The 19,000-nt window shown below is 43.0% G+C and overlaps 1 protein-coding gene across 1 annotated transcript in view; it reads right to left on the bottom strand.

Annotated features, from left to right (window-relative positions):
• The window catches only part of MRPS9 (mitochondrial ribosomal protein S9), a 33,370-nt gene extending 25,850 nt beyond the window's left edge, over positions 1-7,520 (bottom strand). The window contains exons 1-2 of the mRNA XM_064439443.1: positions 7,356-7,520; positions 1,507-1,686 (exon numbers count right to left, since the gene is read on the bottom strand). Of these exons, the coding sequence (XP_064295513.1) occupies positions 1,507-1,686; positions 7,356-7,433 (258 nt within the window). The 5' untranslated portion in view covers positions 7,434-7,520. The remainder of the gene's footprint in view (positions 1-1,506; positions 1,687-7,355) is intronic.
• Positions 7,521-19,000: the final 11,480 nt, after the last annotated feature.

Here is a 19,000-nt window from a genome sequence, read left to right as displayed (position 1 = left end):
CTTTACAAGAAAGTAACTCAAAGAGATAAAAGTCATTAAAGGTAAGAAAAAACATGAAAAATACAAGAAAAGGAAATTCTACAGTCTGTACAGAAATAAGAAAGCCAACGTAAAGAAGCGGGCTGCTATTACTGCTGACCCAAATGCGTCAATGAATACTTTCACTGTTGACAGGACCTTACTCACTCTACACTGAGACTGGAAGGGCCTCTGCATTGGCACTTGCCTGTGGAAGATAGCTAGAGTTCTGAATGAAAGTAGTCGCTGTATCGGTGCATAGCTTTGTACTCATAAAGCTTGATTTCCTACAGATTTGTGACTTGAAGTCAAGCTTCCCTTATGGATTTTCTGATACACGATGAGACTCTAGTCTCATTTCAGCCATTTTCTCAGCAGACCATTAACTGTGTGTCTCTTCTCTTCTTTGCTGTCTATTTTCAGAGAAGTTTTCAGAACTTAGTTCTGAAGCTTGCAAATGTGTTTGAAATCAGCCTGTATCACAACCTACAGATGTAGTTCTCTTTCCTGGCATAAGCATGCTGTCAAGACCTTTTATGTGGACACAGCTATGCTGACAGAATTTTGCCACAGAGAGGCAACAAACAACCTTCTCCCCCTGAAAAAACTAAACCACGCACACCTCTCTTCTGGCACATACCACATTACTTCATCTACCCTAAGGGACCTGCTGATATACTGTGCTGCCACAGCTATAGTAATAGTGCTGCTGCTGCGCAGAGAAAGCTTCCGCCATGAGACTTCACACAGTTTCACGTAAGAGTGAATGTCACCAAATGACATTTCTCCTCCCTACCTCTGATGTGTGATAAAGACAGACAGGAATGACAAAAGTGAAGACCAGGTGGGACATTAAAAAAATCCATACAACAAAACACCCTTCTGAGTGAAAGGCAGACTATCTATACACGAGCCTAAATGACACAGAGAAAGAGCGGGCCACCCATCTGTCAGTTGTCAGAGGGAATGGCAATAAAATAGTATGTTTGGAGCTACTGATACAAACTTAAATTTGTGTCTATATTAAAATCTCTAAGTTAAACCAGAGTGTTAGTTGTAAAACATCCTATAAAACTTAATTTGCATTACCAGCAACCACAGTAGCATAGAAGAAAACCTGACCTAAATATACACAGCAGGTCAAATTGCGGGTAAACATTTTGAAGCGCTACATAAACCTTTACAATGCCTCTTATAACCTCAGATCAAGGGGATTATCCATTAGGACTTTTAAAAAGAACCTACTGTGCTTTAGCAAGATATGGTATACAGTTCTATACTGTGATGTCTGACCTCATACAGTAGCAGGGGTAGAATCTCTATTCACAGTCACAGTTGCAATGTTTGCAATGTACAGTAGCATTCTTTCTTATTCTGACAGTTTGATTAAAATTCACAGAGAGCTGAGGGGCTCATGCTGAAGTAAAGTGCTTTCAATATCTGAAACTCTACAGTAAATTACTTCTCCAACAGAGCAACTGTACTTACATCAATATCCTCTTGGGTAAAAGTTTCTGGATCTTCTCCCATCATGTTGGCTAAATGTCTCTTTCCTAGGTTGAACTCTTCAATCTGTTTTTTAATAAATGCCTCTGTGTACTTTTCAGGTCCTGAGGCTCCTACATTTTTCCTCTGCGCTGCTGTAGTAGTATAGATTAGCCTTAACACCTAACAAAAACAAAAAAAAAAAAAAGTGGAAAATTTGGTTTATACTTCTGGCATAGTGAGCTCTAAATAAAATGAATAGTATAACAAGCCATTCATACCTATAACAAGATTCAACACCTTATTACAGTAAGTCAGAAAAGGCAGTATTACTCATGAAACCATTTTCTTCCAATTGTTTAATGCCCATAAACAGATAAACACATTCTAAAAGTTAGTCATTTTCACACATTACAATTAATTCAGAAGGTTTTTCTGTCAGAAAGAAATGTAATATAATGTGTCAGGAACATCCAGGAAAAGCAAAACACAGCACTGATCAACAGATACAGTCTTAAAAGAAAATAATCTATCAGCAAGTAAGCAGGGTTTGTCTTCACCTAAAGGCACCCCACAATGAAGTATGAAAAGAGTCTGTGGGGCAGCTCTCTAGTGGCCTGCAGAATGTGGCTGCAAACACTGCTAAAGGCTCTGGGAAGGCTATGAAGTGCTCCTTCCTTCCTTGTTCACAGTGTCAGAATGGTTCTTAAGCTCGTTCACCATCTGAAAACTAGTGGCGTAGTTCTTACCAGCAAACACCACTGAGCATTGCTCCAGCTCAGAAGTCATAACTCTGGGGTCAGTTATCTTTTGATCTTTGTGGGACACAGGTTTGTTTTTATTTCTACGAAGACAATCAGTAGTTAAGGTGACTAATTTCAAACAGGAGCTTCACTGACAGAGCTGTAATGCCCCAGTTCTGGGCTAGTGCCAATATTATGCACTAGTACTAATGTTGGAGAGACAAAATAAAGTCCTCTGCAGCTTAATTATTCCACAAACTGAATGAAAACTGATTATTTGTGTGGTCTTCTGTGGACAGAGGGAAGGAATCACAGGAAAATAGGTTATGCGGGACAGAAAAGCAAAGACAGAGAAACACTTCTCTCCAGCCTCTTCAACGTGCCACGGCTTGGCTTTATGAGCAGACAGTGCGTTTTCACAAGGCGGAGTGAGCCCATCTCACAGTCCAACCAAATTTGAAATTTCAATTTGGAATGAAGACTACAATACCCTGCCTTAAACCTATGTCTAGCACATGCCTGTGCTGTAGGATAGGTCCTACGAATTCAATACGGCTTAACAGAGAAGGTAATCTTTCAGTAATAAGGTCACACAAGATGGAATGGAAAGAACTGACCCTCAACACTTTTACAACCTGACGTAGCTAAAGATATGTCCCCTAAGGTATGTACCTCAGAAAAGTACATACCAATAAAAACAGCTCCAAGGCAGAACTTGGTGCTGAAGAGCCTGTTGTTGCTTTGTTTTCTTCACAGCTTATATGTATCATATGCAATGCTAGTCCTGGTTTTCCCCTTCCTTTTCTTTTTTTAATATTCATGTTTTCTGTGAGGTTACATTGACATATACAAAATTAAAAGAAAAATAATCAGAATTTTAAATGTACACATTTTCCACAGGCAAGGCTCAGGTCATTTCCTTAGAAAACAGTAAGGAAAGCAGAGGTATCTGTGCATATTCCCTATTCTTCTCTCCTAGTCACTCCTCAGGAAAGAATTCAATTCATCTTCTGTCTTACTTGTCTTAATAGTAACTAATTATTTGTAATTCTTGTTAATGAACATATGATTCCTTATTACTTGGCCCAAAATTGCTTTCTCTCTGCTATGCTTTAAACAGAATACTTTAAAAAAGATTGCTTTCATCTTATTCCTGTCAATTTCTATTGTAATTTTCTCATTTTTGTCCTCCTTCCCTCAAGCTATTCATATTCTTCCCTAGTTTCAATTCGTCACTAATCAAAAGTCCCTGGACACACAAACTGTTCATAATTAGAAAACAGCCTCTTATGCAAATTAATATCTATTGTATTGGGCACCTCTTCTGGGATAAGAGTACTATTTCATGGGTGGTACAGGCAAGAACTGCAAAGCACAGCTAAATGCTTCTGGCATTTCAGTCAAACAAGAAAGAATGCTTCTTGACTTTATAGAGGAAATCAGAGGTTTGTATTCACTTCTTAGACATTTGGTAAAGCATTACTGCAGACAACAGCTTCACCATTTTTTAAATAATACAGGTTATTAATGGTACTCCTGAAATAACTAGCTCTTCCACCAGGACAGGGGAGAAGGGAAAGCATTTACTTCTGGACACAACTCCTTGGTATTAACACTCCCCTCCCGACCCTTTCCTGAGCAAGCTAGCATTAAAACAGTTTGGCAAATCCTGATTTTCCAGGGAGATGGTAAATTTATAGAAAAAGCAGCTTGTGTAAAATTTGCCTTAGAAAAAAATAAGCATTTTCAGACAACTTCAGCTTCTCTGGAGTATTTTTTCCAAGACGAGAAATAACTAGGACCTGCCTGTTCACTCATCCTGTTCATTTTGTTTCACTGGAGTTCACTGGAGTATATAAAATCAACATGTATCACTAACAGAGGAATCAAACTTCCTGTACTTTTGGAATGGGAGGAAAGGGGAGTCGGAGACAGAGGCTTAATTCAAGAGAAAACACTGTCCATTTTACAACATGACATAGTTACAGAGATAGAAGACGACACAAATGATGTGGCACACATGCAGTTGCACCATCTTCATGCTGCTTCCATACTCTAAGCTGGCGGACTTAACTATCTCTTTTTCCAAAACCCTGCAGTGCACAAACACCTCTGTACTAAAAAGTTATCTTTGGGGTAGAACTTCACTAGGAGATGTGGAGCTGGAGCTGTATAACCACATCAACATGCATGACTAAAGTTGCCCTGGGTCCACTGCTCTGATTACTGGCACAACTAGCGCTATTGCACCCAGCAGACATACCAGATGCCAACAGCGGTCCTGTGGTCACTTGTTGCACAAGGGAAAACATGTATTATGTAGCAATCATACAGAACGTAAATGCTCAGACTTATCCTGAGTTTCTAAAGAATTACTTTTTGCTCAATAGGCGAGTTTTGGTTCTCTAGTGTGCTGTTTTACAAAAATGTGTTTTAATTGATTTACTTAAACAATATTTACGTAATCTCAGAACTGTCTATGAACTAATTAGGTGAACCAGTATCAGATTCATGTTTTACATAGCATTTTGTAAAAAACATCAGGAAGTATCACAAGGTGTCAGCAAATATGCGTAAGTGATTTTATATTACTTTTTATACCTGATTTCACGAAGTATTTAATCAGATGAAACTTCTTCTCAAAATGAAGTCTCTTGACAGGTAACTGTAGAACTGCATATCCTCCACCCAGAAAACTGACTTTCTGTGCATATTTGACCAAATCTGTGTATTAAGTTTTGCTTATACTGTATACTATGGAAATAAAAGATAGCTCTAAACATATAAATACATGGCAAGCGTCAGATGTGCATAATGGGGAACAAAATTTACATGCGGTTATTTCAAGGGACAAGTTATCAACTACTAACAGGCTCTTCAACTCTTGCTTAGTTAACAATTGCAGAAAAAGCTACTCCGTTCCAACCACGTAGTTCTGTAAGACTGTCACCAAAGTGCTATCATCTCTTTCTGATATCAGTACATACACCATCCACGGTGATTTAGATTAAGTACCCAACCCAACCAAATTAAATAGCACATATAGTACTCTGAACTCGTCTTTTGAGAAGAGCTATACAATCACATCAGAAGTGACTGGCAGCAACTAAGCTAGACCTTTTTTTTTTTTCATTATAAAGTGTGCTAAATCTCTATGTTTTGCCTATTAGAAGAACAGGAAACTAAACCTGTGGTTCAGTCAAAGCTAAAGGAAGTGGAACTACAAAGTTTCTCTCCCAATGCAAGACACTTTCAAATACTCAAAAACCCAAGAAATTAAACTGTTTCCCCCACTATGATAGGTAAGAAGTAATGAACTAAACTACAACAAGGGATTTTTAGGATACGCATCACAAAAAAGTTCCCTAACAGTAAGGACAGAGAAGTGCTTGATGTAAGAAATGGTTATAGCAGAACAAGCGAACATCAACTTATCACCCTGTCCTCAACCGCAGCTGGCATCAGAGGCACAAGGAGAGAACAAGTAGTGATAACTCTCCCAAGACACTTTCCTGGTCTTCAGCAATCTGCAGTTCAAAGACATGCTGATATCTTGTTTTTAACAGTCCTCAGTGGACTTTTATTCCAAATTTCTTAAGTTGCTTTTTGTAGTCACATAAATGCTTAGAATCCTGAACATCCTCATCAAACAGTTCCACAGGTTAACTACACCTAACGGAAAGAAGTGTCTCTTAAGTTTCCTGGGCTCTGCCTCCCATTAGTTCCCTTCATACCCTTTGGTTCACGGACAGTTAGATGATTTATATATAGCTATAGGCTTAGGTACTGATCCCGTCTCTGGGGGCCAGAGGAGTCAACAAATGATCTCTCAAAGTCCTTCCAGCCCTGCCTTCTATAGTGACTCCTCCTTTGAGATAATTTCCTCATTTACAATACTAATCATTTTGAGCTCAAACTCAAGCAGGTTCCCGGCCAGGAAAACTAAGTCACTGCCATAATCATACCTTTGATATAGGATAACCAGGGCAACACAAACTAATGCTTGATTTCATTCTCAGCTGGAATAAAGTATTTTCAGCCTTATTCTCTTTCTCATTCCTTGCACAAGTGAAGCACGTGTATTTCTGACTGCTGCATGAAGAACCACCCACACAGGCACCAGGTCTTTACTCCTAATGGGTAAAGGTAATCTAGAGGTAACCAACACAAACAGTTCAAATTGCTCCTTCCAGTATCGCCTTTCATTTCCTTACTGCATCTATCTTCTGTTACCCCATGGTTTGGTTTAGTTCAGTCACCGAACAGTTCTTCAGCCCTTATTAGCCTAAATTAGTCTGTAAAAAAGCGTTACCAGCATGTCTTTTTATCCATTGCTGGTCACTGATTAAATATATATACAGGTGTATGAAACACCACTGCACACACGTGGTGGCTGTCCTCAATGCTGACAGCAGCTAAGCTTTTTAATTAAACGGCAATCAGCTGAACCTCAGTATCTCTCAAAACAAGAGGCTAATTCTGTTTAATCATAAGCTACTGCACTTGTGTAAGCGCATTTCTCTCTCTGCTGTGGGAGCTGGGAGGCTTCGTTACCTACTTACCTGCTGGCCAAACACAATTCAAGATGATCAACCGAGAAAACTACCACTTACTCATGAATCTTAAGAAGACTTCACTTTCGCCTCGGCTTTGGTCCACGCGCTGATGCCAGCGGTGCGGTATAATACAGCGAGGCCTAACCGCGCTTTTTCTTCGCATGACGAGAAGCGAGCCCGGCTCACAGCGGGGCTGCCTTGAAGGCGGCGCCGGCCCCTCGCCTTGCCCGCCCCCTCACGCAGCCCCGGCGCCCCGCGGGCCCGCCCAGGGGCAGGCCCGGCCCCGCACCCCGGCCCATCCGGGGCCTCCGGGACCGCAGCAGTGTCACCCCAGCAAGGACACCCGGCAGGGCCGCCCCGGCCGCGCTCCCGCCGCCGCTCGCTTTCCCCCACACACCACCCCCCCGCCGCCGCCGCCGCCGCCACCACCTTCCTGCCCACCTCCTGCCCCCGCACGGAGCCGCCGCGCAGGGCCCGGCGGGGCAGAAGACGAAGCAGGCGGGCTCTCCGCAGGCCGGGCGGCAGAGGGGAAACGGCCCGGCCCGGCTCTCACCTGGGCGCCCGGCCCGCCCGGCGCCGCCGCGCTCCAACGGCCGCCCAACCGCAGCACGCGCCCCGCGGCCGCCGCCATGCCCGCGGCGGGAGGGGAGGGGAGGGCACGGCACGCCACGCCACACCGCCCCGCGGCGCGGCCCTGCACGGCGGCTCTCTACCGCAGGCCCCGGCCCCACCGATTGGGGGGCGGGGCGGGGGCCGCGCATGCGCGCTGCCGCTCGCGGGGCCGTTCGCTGCCCGGCTGGCTCCTGGCGCGGCGTGGGGTGGGGGGCGGGCGGTGTTTGGGAGGTGGGGAGCGGGTTGTTAAGATGTATCGGAAAGGTAAAACCCATCAGCGTTGTTAAAATTCAGATTGACCTTTAAAATGATGGTTCCGAAGTTGCGTGGCGGCGGCTGGGCTGGGGACCAGGCCAGCAGCAGGCCCCAGGGGGGTGCGCCTGTCTCCTGAGGTGGGCTCTGCCCCCCTGCACCCACCTGTGAAGGAGGAGGCTAAACCCCAGGCTCCTGCTCAAGCTGGTAGCGTTGGAAACTGCAGCATGTCTTGTGCAACACCGCTACTTTGGAGAGTCGTAGCCAAAAGCATGTTTCACCCGAGCACTGAAGTTTTTTTCCCATGGAAAAAATGCCATTTTTCAGAGGTGCAGCAGTTGTCTGTCGCTGAGGGAGGGGGTGGTATCAATACTGTCACCTTCCAAGGTGTCCTGGTTTCAGGTGGGACAGTTAATTTTCTTCATAGGGTTATATTTTGGATCTGTGCTAAAAACAGTGTTGGTAATGTGGAGATGTTTTAGTTGTCGCTAAGTGGTGCTTACTCTACTCAAGGACTTTTCCAGCTCCCCGTGCTCTGCCAGGTGCACAAGGAGTTGGGAGGGGGCACAGCCGGGACAGCTGACCCCAACTGACCGAAGGGATATCCCACACCATATGATGTCATGCTCAGCATGTAAAGCTGGGGGAAGAAGGAGGAAGGGGGGGAGATTTGGAGTGATGGTGTTGGTCTTCCCAAGTAACCATTACGGGTGATGGAGCCCTGCTTTCCTGGAGGTGGCTGAGCACCTGCCTGCTGATGGGAAGTGGTGAATGAATTCCTTGTTTTGCTTTGGTTCCACGTGCAGCTTTTGCTTTACCTAGTAAACTGTCTTTATCTCAACCCATGAGTTGCCTCACTTTTACTCTTCTGATTCTCTCCCCCATCCCACCAGGGGGGAGTGAGTGAGTGGCTGTGTGGTGTTTGGTTGCAGACTGGGGCTAAACCACAACACAAGGTGATGTTAATCTGGATGCTGAACCTTGGGGGCTTGACAGCATTCATCGTTCCCCCAAGTTGCATAGTATATACCCTTCTTAGAGGTGATTGGATTTTGGCAGTAGTGTTTTGTACCACAAGAGAAGTGGAAATGAATGTTAAAGAAGGTTAAAGAAACCTTCTACTTTACACTTATTGGGGCCTTCTCTTTAGGAGCACTTATTATTTGAGGGGAAAATCTAGAAGTGAATCTCTGCTTTTCCAGGTTTGTTTCTCTTTTCACATTTTTCATGGGTTCCTCTTGCTATTCCCCATGCAGACATAAATACAATTTCCTTCCCGGGATATGAAATAGGGTATAAGAAAACTGGCAGTGGGCAGGGGAAGTCACCTACACAGGGAGGTCAAAGAGAAGCCACCTGGAAAGGTGCATTTATTCTTGCGGTTACCATCTGTGAAAATGAAACCATCAATACTTTTATTGGCTCAGATACATGCAAGTGAACGCTATGAAGGCTGCACTGAAGGAGAACAGCGGAGTGTCTTTCTCCTGCGCACACCTGGTCAAGCACTGGGAACAGCAGCCGCACTTTGATTCACAGGGTGTATAGGGATGGTGTTTGGTTAGAAGTTGTTTCTCCGAAAGACAAGAAAAAAAGAGGGTTGGGTTAGGGTCACAGTCCCACTGACCCACCTCTAGGAGCATCCAGCAGAGCTGAAGCGGTGGAGAAAGCCGGAGGTGGTATGGCCTCTTCAAGGCCCGTGGTGAATCTCATCTGCCATCTGTCGCCCCACAGCCTGGCTTTGTTCAGTCGCGGAGGGGCTCATCGGTCCTCACCGCACTAAGCAGTTGTCACCCCGCACTCCCATCAGCTCTACAGAAACAAAGCACTGCTGGAGTGAATGGTTTTCATTCCCCACGTATAATTAATTGTCAATTAAATTTGAGGAACAGGGCCATCGATACAATATCAGCCACTTGTACTTGGAAATGTGTTGATGTAAATCCAGATTCCTAAGTCTGTCAGCCCCTATACCCACTGTGAAAAAAACCATAAATGCTTTTCCACTCTGGAGCATGTTTTCAATGGCAAGAAGGCCAACAGTGCTCTGGGGTGCATAAGAAGGAGTGTGGCCAGCAGGTCCAGGAAGGTTATCCTCCCCCTCTACTCTGCCCTAGTGAGGCCACACCTGGAGTACTGTGTTCAGTTCTGGGCCCCCCAGTTTAAGAAGGACAGGGAATTGCTTGAGCAAGTCCAGCGGAGAGCCACAAAGATGATCAGGGGGCTGGAGCATCTCTCTTATGAGGAAAGGCTGAGAGACCTGGGCTTGTTCAGCCTGGAGAAGAGAAGACTGAGGGGGGACCTTGTCAATACTTATAAATATCTGAAGGGCAGGTGTCAAGAGGATGGGGCCAGACTCTTTTCAGCGGTGCCCAAGGACAGGCCAAGGGGCGATGGGCGCAAGTTGGAACACAGGAAGTTCCACCTGAATATGAGGAAAAACTCCTTCCCTGTGAGGGTGCCAGCGCAGTGGCACAGGCTGCCCAGGGAGGCTGTGGAGTCTCCTTCCCTGGAGACATTCAAACCCTGCCTGGACGCGTTCCTGTGCCCCCTGCTCTGGGTGTGCCTGCACAAGCAGGGGGTTGGACAAGGTGATCTCCAGAGGTCCCTTCCAACCCCTGCCGTTCTGTGATTCTGTGATGCTGTGACATGAGAGTCCAAACAGTCCATGGTTTCAGTCTGAGGTTACAAAATTATTGTCATGACTTGCTGAATGGAAACTTGGTATGTGTGGAGTCTAGCATTTAATGACATGGGCCATGTTGTGTCTCTCTTGGACCTTTAGATCTTGGATCTTAGAAATTAATGGCTGCCCCTTCAAGGTGGAAGATTTTTGCACAGATTTCAGGTGTATTTCCCAACTATCCTGCTGCTGCCAAGGAGTTTACTTGGGCTTGCTTGACCCTGGAAGACACTTCTACAGAGATGCCTGGGTGACCAGTTTCTAGACTGATCGTATAGCCAAGTGCAAGTGCATGTAGTTATTACTCGGGAATGCTCTGAAGAAAATGTACTTCCATGGTGGGGACTGCTTACACAATCCAGAAGGATTCCTTCTAGTGGAAGGATTGCCACTTCTGCTCAAATGGCAGGAGCCTGAGTTTGCCAGTTCAAAATCAGTTTTTAGCAGAAGCCAAGGTAAGGTGAAAATGAGCAGGAGTTATTTACGTACTCAAGCCCCTGCATTCCCCATCCCTCTGTCAAAAGTTTATTAAGACAGAGGTGGAAGGAAATGCAAGAAAACCATGTTTAATCTACTTATCCCAAGATTAAATCCAAAGGGCTTCTCTTTCTATCTCTGCATATAGTTGACAGACTGTAGATGCTTACCTAATCCATGCAAACTACCCTGACGTTTTGCTAAGTCGTCTGCGGATCTTTAGTCTCTTGCGTGGCAGGAATGCCCTTTCTGAGCCTGGCTGGGCAGTGTTCAGCTTGGTGAACTTGTTCAAATTGTGAACCTGATTACCGTATACTCGTGTAACTTGCTAATCATGATCTATACAGTCACAGAACTGGGGACTGTTGCCTGCAGCACATTACCTGCTTTTGTTTTGAGACTAGGTAATGGGGGTAAGCATATAATTTGGGATGATAAAAGCTTTGGAGTGCTGTCTTTCAGGGACAGCCTGACATTAAGAAAATTGGTGCTTCTGTGTGGGGCTTGATGTTTCTGAAATGAAAAATTGCTGAATGCAAAATAAGGAAACGAGGCTGAGCCTGCCACGTGCACGGGTCAGGGGACAGCCTGAGGGGCACATCTGTAGTATATGCAAATTCCTGAGCACAAACCTAAGGATGAGCTTCAGTCCAAATTTGCTGATTGCTTACATTACCAGCCTACATACAGACAGTCCTGCAGTGAGGTTCAGGGTTTTCTTTTGTAATCAGAGATGGGATTTGTAGACAGCATGAGTTCAGGTTCCTGTATGGTTAGTGTGAAAACCAGTTGCTTGAGAAACAGGTATCCCAGCGGCAGTGATGGAGATGTGTGGATCTCCAGCTCACTGCCTCATAGGTGCGGATGAAAAGGTGGCAAGGATGGCAGTACTGGGTCAGACCAAAGGTCCATCAGGCCTGATGGCTTCACTCTAGCAGTGGCCAATAATAGGTGCTTACAGAAGAGTAGAAAGAGAGGGCAAAGATGCAGAGATACTTACCTTATAAAGTCTTCTGACCTGCAGTGAGCTGAAGGCAGTATTTTGGGCTTAGACATACAAGAAACTTATGCAGGAGAAGAGGGCAGGACTTCATGGAGGATGTACCTGGGTCTGCTGCCGTGCAACATAACAAGCTAACCTGTAGCAGAGAGGGAGAGGAGACTCCATGAATCGGAAGACAAAGCAAATAATTGTAGGAGAGTTAAAACTCAGGATGCCATAATCTAAATCCACTTCTGAAGAGATACCTATGTTTTTTAGGGTTTTTCCCTCAACAGAAATGAAAGAGTAGATTTGTTTTTCAATTCTGAACTAAAGCTATTGTTTTTACAAACTGCTTTCTGTTCTCTTTCCCCTGTGCCTTTCTTCCTGTGAGTATTTTGGCTGAAGTTCTGGGGCACCTGTGCCGAAAGGGACAGCGTTTGCCAGTGCTCGTCCAGGGACTGAGTGTTTGGGTGGCAGAGCCTGAGGATGGTAGACAGCAAATCCGCATGCTGGGAATTTTCCTCAGAGCCTAGCCAGAGGCAATTTCTGGATTCTTTTTAGACCCAGGGAAGTTTAAGAACACCCAGGTCCAGTGTTCAACAAAAAACTTGAGTTTTTGGCTAGGGAGAGCACTGGAGAAGGGTGGCTTGGCAGAAAGCTTTGTGTTTCAGAAGCGGATCAGTATGTGTTTGAGAAAAACAAAAAGCATGTTAAAAATGCAGAGAATTCAGCAGTATTTTAACTCTGTTCCAGTTAAGTAATTTCTAGATAGTTTATGGCACATGTGTGCTTTTTGACATAGAAATTGTTTTGCATTGATCATTTTCATCACTATTGAAAGGCTTGAGGGTGATATATCCAGAAGTCTCGCTTTCTTAAATGCAAAAACATAAATTTTATTTTAAAAAGCTAATAATAACAACTATTTCATTGCACCTACTTTTCTTCAAACGTGGAGCGAGCACACTCCATTTCATAGCCTGCATAAGCTAGCTACCTAAGGGTTGTCAATTATGTTATGCTATAAAAGGCACAGCACTTAGGGAGCTGTCAATCAAGTCTGTTGTGAGAGAGATTTCAAGAATCATTATTCCAACAGTATTTGTCAAATATAAAAATAAAACAAATTTACATGACAACACCAAATACAGAGGGATCATATTTCATTTTATAGTGAAAGTGGTTTGGCTTGAGCTCAGAATCAGTAAAGGTGAATCAAAAATAGCCGGAGATCTTTTCTTGTAAAGCAGTGTCCCTTGTTTTCTTCCCTCCCACAGCTTTCCTTCTCCCTGAAAGAAGGTGTTACCCAAATCTTCACCACACTTTGGATCACAGCCCTGCATCTGGTTCATCTTTTCTTCACAGTCCGAGGGGTTGTGTTGGTTGGGTTTTTTTTTTTCCACAGCTTATGGGTATTGCTGAGCACTGCAAGGCACTTTGGGGAGCATTCTTTTCTGCAGTATTATGTTCCAGCTCTGCCATAATTTATGTGCTTGAGTAGCCCCCATTGAAATTACGAACAGTTCTCAGAAAGAAAGAGAACTTGTGTGGATGTAATTTGGAGGCATCTGAAGATAGTTTTATTCCACATGGATGCCAGAGTCAGCCCAAAGAGATCCAAATGCAGTGTCTGGGTCTATTTTTAGTTGCCAAGTGCTTTTAGACTATGTAATGTGTCTTTGTCATTTGTCTACCATACGCTTTGCCTCCATATGTTTATCACTGTTGCTATTGCTGATTCAGTATTTCAATAATAGAATCGTTTGGAGCTGTTCTTTAGACTAGGGTTTGCATCAGACTTTTTTGTCTCTGTGAAATCAGACTAATGTCATTACTGATCCTAGCAGCAACTTTGAGTCAGAGCTGACATGAGATCCAGAAGCTGTGCCTATACTGCTACATAAGAAAGGCCTAAGGACTGGCCTAGAGATGAAGTGAAGTCAATTGAGTCACATGAGCGCTGATTAGAGACACCTTTCCTGTACAGCAGAGCTGCTTGGAACAGCCCAAAATAGAACTAGAAATATAAATAATCTCCCCCATCCATAGACACAGAGCAGCAGTAGTTTTATCTCTTCATCACAAAGAAGGAAATTTATTGCTATTCCCATTACTGAACCTGTTCAGATTTATAAACTTTTCTAAGTAGTGGAGACATACATATATTCAGAATAAATAGAAAAAACCAGTAGTTTTTAAAACATATATGCTTCCCAAGATTCATTTACAGATAGGGAGTAGACACTGTAAGTCCTGTGTACCTCACCAGATAACCAGAAAATACATCTTAGGACATGCCTCCCTGGGCCAACACGAGGGATTTGCCAATGTACAGTTTACAGATGCTGTTGGAGATTGTGAACTACATCTGTATCTTTGTCAGGCTGCAAGCTCCATTTCGGTTTTAAGGCTGGGATGTGCCTTGCTGTGGCCTCATGCCTTTGCTGCTGGATTAAAATTCATGAAGGGTGAATGATGGTCAATGACTAAGCACTGTCCCACAGAGTGCTGTGGTCCCAAACACTAAGATACTCCTGCCAAGGAGACCAGGTTGTTGAGGACGTGCTCACCTTGGCCACAAACTAATCTATCAGGAGACTGCATTCACCTGCTGAAAGCTGGATGGGAGCTGAAAAGTTATAGAATAAAAGTGGTCCTCTCAGTGTCTTTGAAGCTTGGGAAACGGCAGATCCACCACCTAATGCTTTTCCATGCTTCCTGGGGATGCTCTACAGAGGACAAAGTGGTTATTTAGAACTAAATTTCTTCTTCCCTCAAAATGAAAATGATGACCAAAACACCAACTAATTCAGAGCTGAAAATTTATTTTAATAGGCTTTGGACCAGTCTCTGAAGTAATGAAGCACAAGAAAGTATGACTTAAATATTCCAGGTTTTAAAACAGCCATAGCAGCAGAAGCTTCTGAGTCATCAGGGCTTCCACAGAAAGTCTAAAGAAATACATACGATGCATCTTTCACAGGAATAAGAAGGAAAGAGGATGACAAATTGGATCTGGATTAAGGAAAAAAGAAAACCACCAAGTACTGCTGTTACTTTCTGACCATTATATTCAAATAATAAAGAAAATAATCTGCAGTTTTCTGCTGTAGAACTCTTTAAAGAAACAAGCCATTCATGTGCCTGTACTGAATCTATTTAAAATACTTTGGGAGGATTTGCTTTCCTTTATGCTAAGACAACTAGGAGAATAAGTAATGGTTTTGTACCTGCTATAATGTTTTAGGTACTTTATGTTAGGATGTCAAGGCTATGAAGTGTCCAGCACAACTGAGTATCTAACATAACACAGGTGCCTTCCCCAGATGTTCTGAGAACAGAACTGATCATTCCTTCTGGCTTCTTTTATTGCAGCAACGAGGCATTACCTACGGTCTACCCTGTAGGTGCCAGTACCTGAAGAGCTAGTCAGCGCAACACCTGGAAAAGATCCCTTCCTGTCATTCTGCTGCACAAGAAGAAGAGCTTAGCCAGCGATAATCCTGTGTGGGTATGTTTGGAGGGAGAAGTAAGCACGGGAAGCTTCTTTAGCATTCAAACATCTGTGCAAGAGCTAACCTGAATGCAGAAGTAATACTCTGCTCTACGAGAGCTAGGCTGGCGCCTGGATAATAGTTTTGCCTCCAGGCGTTTTATGCTAGCCTTGAGAACCTGTCAGTCATTGACCACTTTGGGCCAAGTTCCAACCATAGAAAATAATCACGAGGAGCAGAGTAAGAAGCGCTATTGAATGCTTTCTGTTCTCAACCATCTGACCTGCAGGTAGAAAGGCAGTCTCTCTTTTGATATCTCCTGCTCTGCCATCTCCAGCCATCAAAGCAAGCACTTAAGAGGGCAAATGATGCAGTCTGGAGCTAATTCATGAAACAGCACACATAATTAAGATTATTATAAGTATCAGTAGAAACTGCCTGAATCATCACCTCCTTACATGTGAGAATCCAATACTGCATGTCAGCCTAAATCTGAACATCTGCAGCAAGCAACTGTTTTTCTCAGATTATGGCAGTTCTGTTTCAAAATGGGAGGCGAAACAGGAGAGAGTTTGCGGGTTTTGAGGGGAAGAGAGAAGTAATCTCCAACTTCTGTGAGCATAGTCACAAACTGATTTACTTATTTATTGATGACACAAGTCCTGTGTCATTTATAATGTGCTGCCTCAATCCAACTGAACACGGTTGGCTGGCAGCAAATTATCCTGAACCTTGTGGAGGTAAGTAGGCTCCAGCTTATTTTAAAACATGCCAGACATTTTGTCTCTTTGGCCAAGCCTTCCCAGTCATTTATAAAGTTATATGGAAAGGTCAGTCTGTACTTAGATATACAATATGATTAAAACAGATCACATTAAATTATTTCAGTTTACTTAGATCAAAGCAAAATGAAAAAGCTTGCTAAATATCTCTTGGGAGAGGACTTCACTGTCCCCTGGGATGTGATTGCTAGTTTTCCACTCTTCTGGATACATTAAAAAAAGAGAATCAAACAGGTGTTTCATTAAGAGTTCCTGCTGGAATGTAGAGGTTCTGAGCAAATATGGAAAGTAATACGCAATTTTTTGTCCAAGGGACCTTCAGAAAAAAATCTTTTTTAGAGTGGAGTTGTCAGGGAAAATGTGATACTATTCAAAATAAAAAACTACAGGTTTAAACACTACAGATAAAAGCAGAGGGGAGTCAACTACGTGTATCTTTTGTGGGATCGGTAGGAGAGACACCTTTTATCTTTGTCTCTCTCCTGTATTTCTCTGTGATTCTGCTACCAGCACTCTTTCCTCTGCATTCCAATAAATTCAGCACTGAACCAGAAGTTGAAGGCAAGTCTAACTTAGTTGTCCGCAATAGATTGTATCATTTGGTGTTTGGCTCTTTCACATGCTTCAGGGACAGCTCCATACCTTACTGATCCTGCCTGTGCAGGCTTGAGCTGATTGCCTGAGTCTGCCAAAGGTGTGACACTGATCTTGTGGCTGCTGGCTCAGATCCTGTCTAGATGGTTTTTATACGCTCATTTTCCTTGGACTTGCATTCTGCTAAAGTAGGAGAACAACAGATGACTGTGTGTTTAGCAGCTCTGCAATGAGCAACCATTAAGAGAAGGACATCAGTCCCACTAGAGTCAAACGTCATCGCGTATATGAGGGCTAAACAGTAGAGTAATTAAGGTTACTTTGGTGTTTAAAAGTGCTTTCCTGACAACTGCCAGTGTTGTCGTTCTTCAGGGGGAAAATGTTGCTTTTTGATGCATTTGTCATAAAAGGTCTAATACTGAGAATGCTCAAACAAATGAGTAACTTTATTCCTGTGAATAATATCCAAAGAGTTATTTTATGATTAGGCATTTGGTTATTGTTCCTATATTAGAAGTTCTTTCTCTTGACATCTGAGTAAGGAAAGGATTGAAAGATGTAGCTGGCAGAGATATTCCTTACACGCCTGGATCTATCCTTTTCCCACCGCTTTTCTTGATGAGGCTTTTATTCTTGTCTTGATATGGAGATTTTCCCTCCTATCTCATCAGGCTATTCCTTCTTCTTGACCTGGTAATGATATCTCTTACTCAAGCTGATAAAGTATTATAAGAAATACAGATGTGTACTTTACTTATTTACAAGAAACCTTTCTGGTGAAAGGTTTGTCCCAGTGCCATTTCATCCAATGGACAATACACTGAAGAACATGAAATTAAATGAGGAATTATTTGGTAAAGTACACTCAGGATAGTGGTCAGGTCAATTTTTAAACACTTTATTGGAGCCTGCAAACAGTTGGCCTCACAATGAGGATCAGGCTTGGGGAAACAAAATTTTTTTTGCCTTTTTCTGTTTTAAATTTTCTGCAAATGTTATGTTGTTTAATTGTTACTTTAAATTGTTTATTTAGGTTTATTGAAATAGGTTTTTGCACTCTGCCAGCATGCGATAGTCAAGCAGCTTCTAATTATTTTGAGAATGTTCACAAACACACATTGGTCTTCAGATTTTTTTCTCAGATTAATGCAAATATTTGATGTACAAAATTGAAATTTTTTTACATTTGTAAGAGAAAAGTTTTGCCTTCTCATCTTCACACTGGGAATCAGATGATGAACATTTTGCCTTTCACTCCAGTGGTAGGACAAATCTGGCAAAATGAATCAACGTATCTGAGCGAGTCTTCTCCTTTTCAAATATTAGAGGACTGTCACAGATCTCAAACCTTCTTTGCAATATTCGGTAAGTCTCTTAGTTAAGCTTTAATTCTAGATGATGTTAATGTATGTGTTTTAGCTGTTAGAATACATAGAACAGCTTGTCACTATCACTCAGTGATTGCACTACAGTTACTGGCAGGGAATATGGTATTCAGAAAAATGTAAAATTTAGGAATCTTCTGAAGTCAAGTTTAAGGTCAATGAAACAAATTAACAAAAATGTAGAGAGGAAGATTATAACAAAAATGAACATAAATAGCACTGCATTTTTTGAACCTGAAGAGTCTGAATTGCAAACAGAAACTGAAGAACAGTTACGTCCTCTGGGAAAAACAGATGCCATCAATGAAGGCAGAGAGTAATTTAATGTATTTGCAAAAATGGGAGGGTTCTGTTCTCTTTAAATTCTTTTTAGAAGTGAGCCAAGATTCTCCTGCCATATTCTTTTAAAGAAATTTTTACCTGGTGAACAAAGCTGTTACCATTAATGGCATGCTATTAAATGCCATTCAACCCAAGAAGGGGCTTCAAAGCCGAGTCCTAAGCATTTCCAGGATCAATTAATGGCATTTTTTTCAAGCCAGGGACTTTCAGCTTGCAATGGTGGATGGCAGTTCTGCCACCCTGAGGGACCATCCTCAGGAGCCCTGGAGGTCAGACTTTCCCCCTGCGACTGATGCCTGCCTGGCCAGCAGAGAGTCATCAGGTGTCTTGTCAGGGTGGCGAGCACACTAATGCTTAAATGTTAAGTCCTAGCTACCTTTGTGGCTGCTGGCCAATAAAGACTTGATTTACACTTCAAAGTTACATATATGCAACTTGCAGCCTCTTTCAACCCTACTAAAGATGTCTGAACAAGGTGACCCAGAAGAGAACCCATAAAAGGGAGTGGGCAGAGAAGTATCCTCTTTCTACTTAAAAATATGCTGTTTACACCAACACATATAGTATTAGCTTATGCTAACACAAATAAGAT

This window comes from Phalacrocorax carbo, chromosome 1 (genome assembly GCF_963921805.1).
Source record: "Phalacrocorax carbo chromosome 1, bPhaCar2.1, whole genome shotgun sequence".
Taxonomy (NCBI): Eukaryota; Metazoa; Chordata; class Aves; order Suliformes; family Phalacrocoracidae; genus Phalacrocorax; species Phalacrocorax carbo.
The sequence above is the reverse complement of the archived record's forward strand: the minus strand, read 5'-3'. Positions and strand labels throughout refer to the sequence as shown.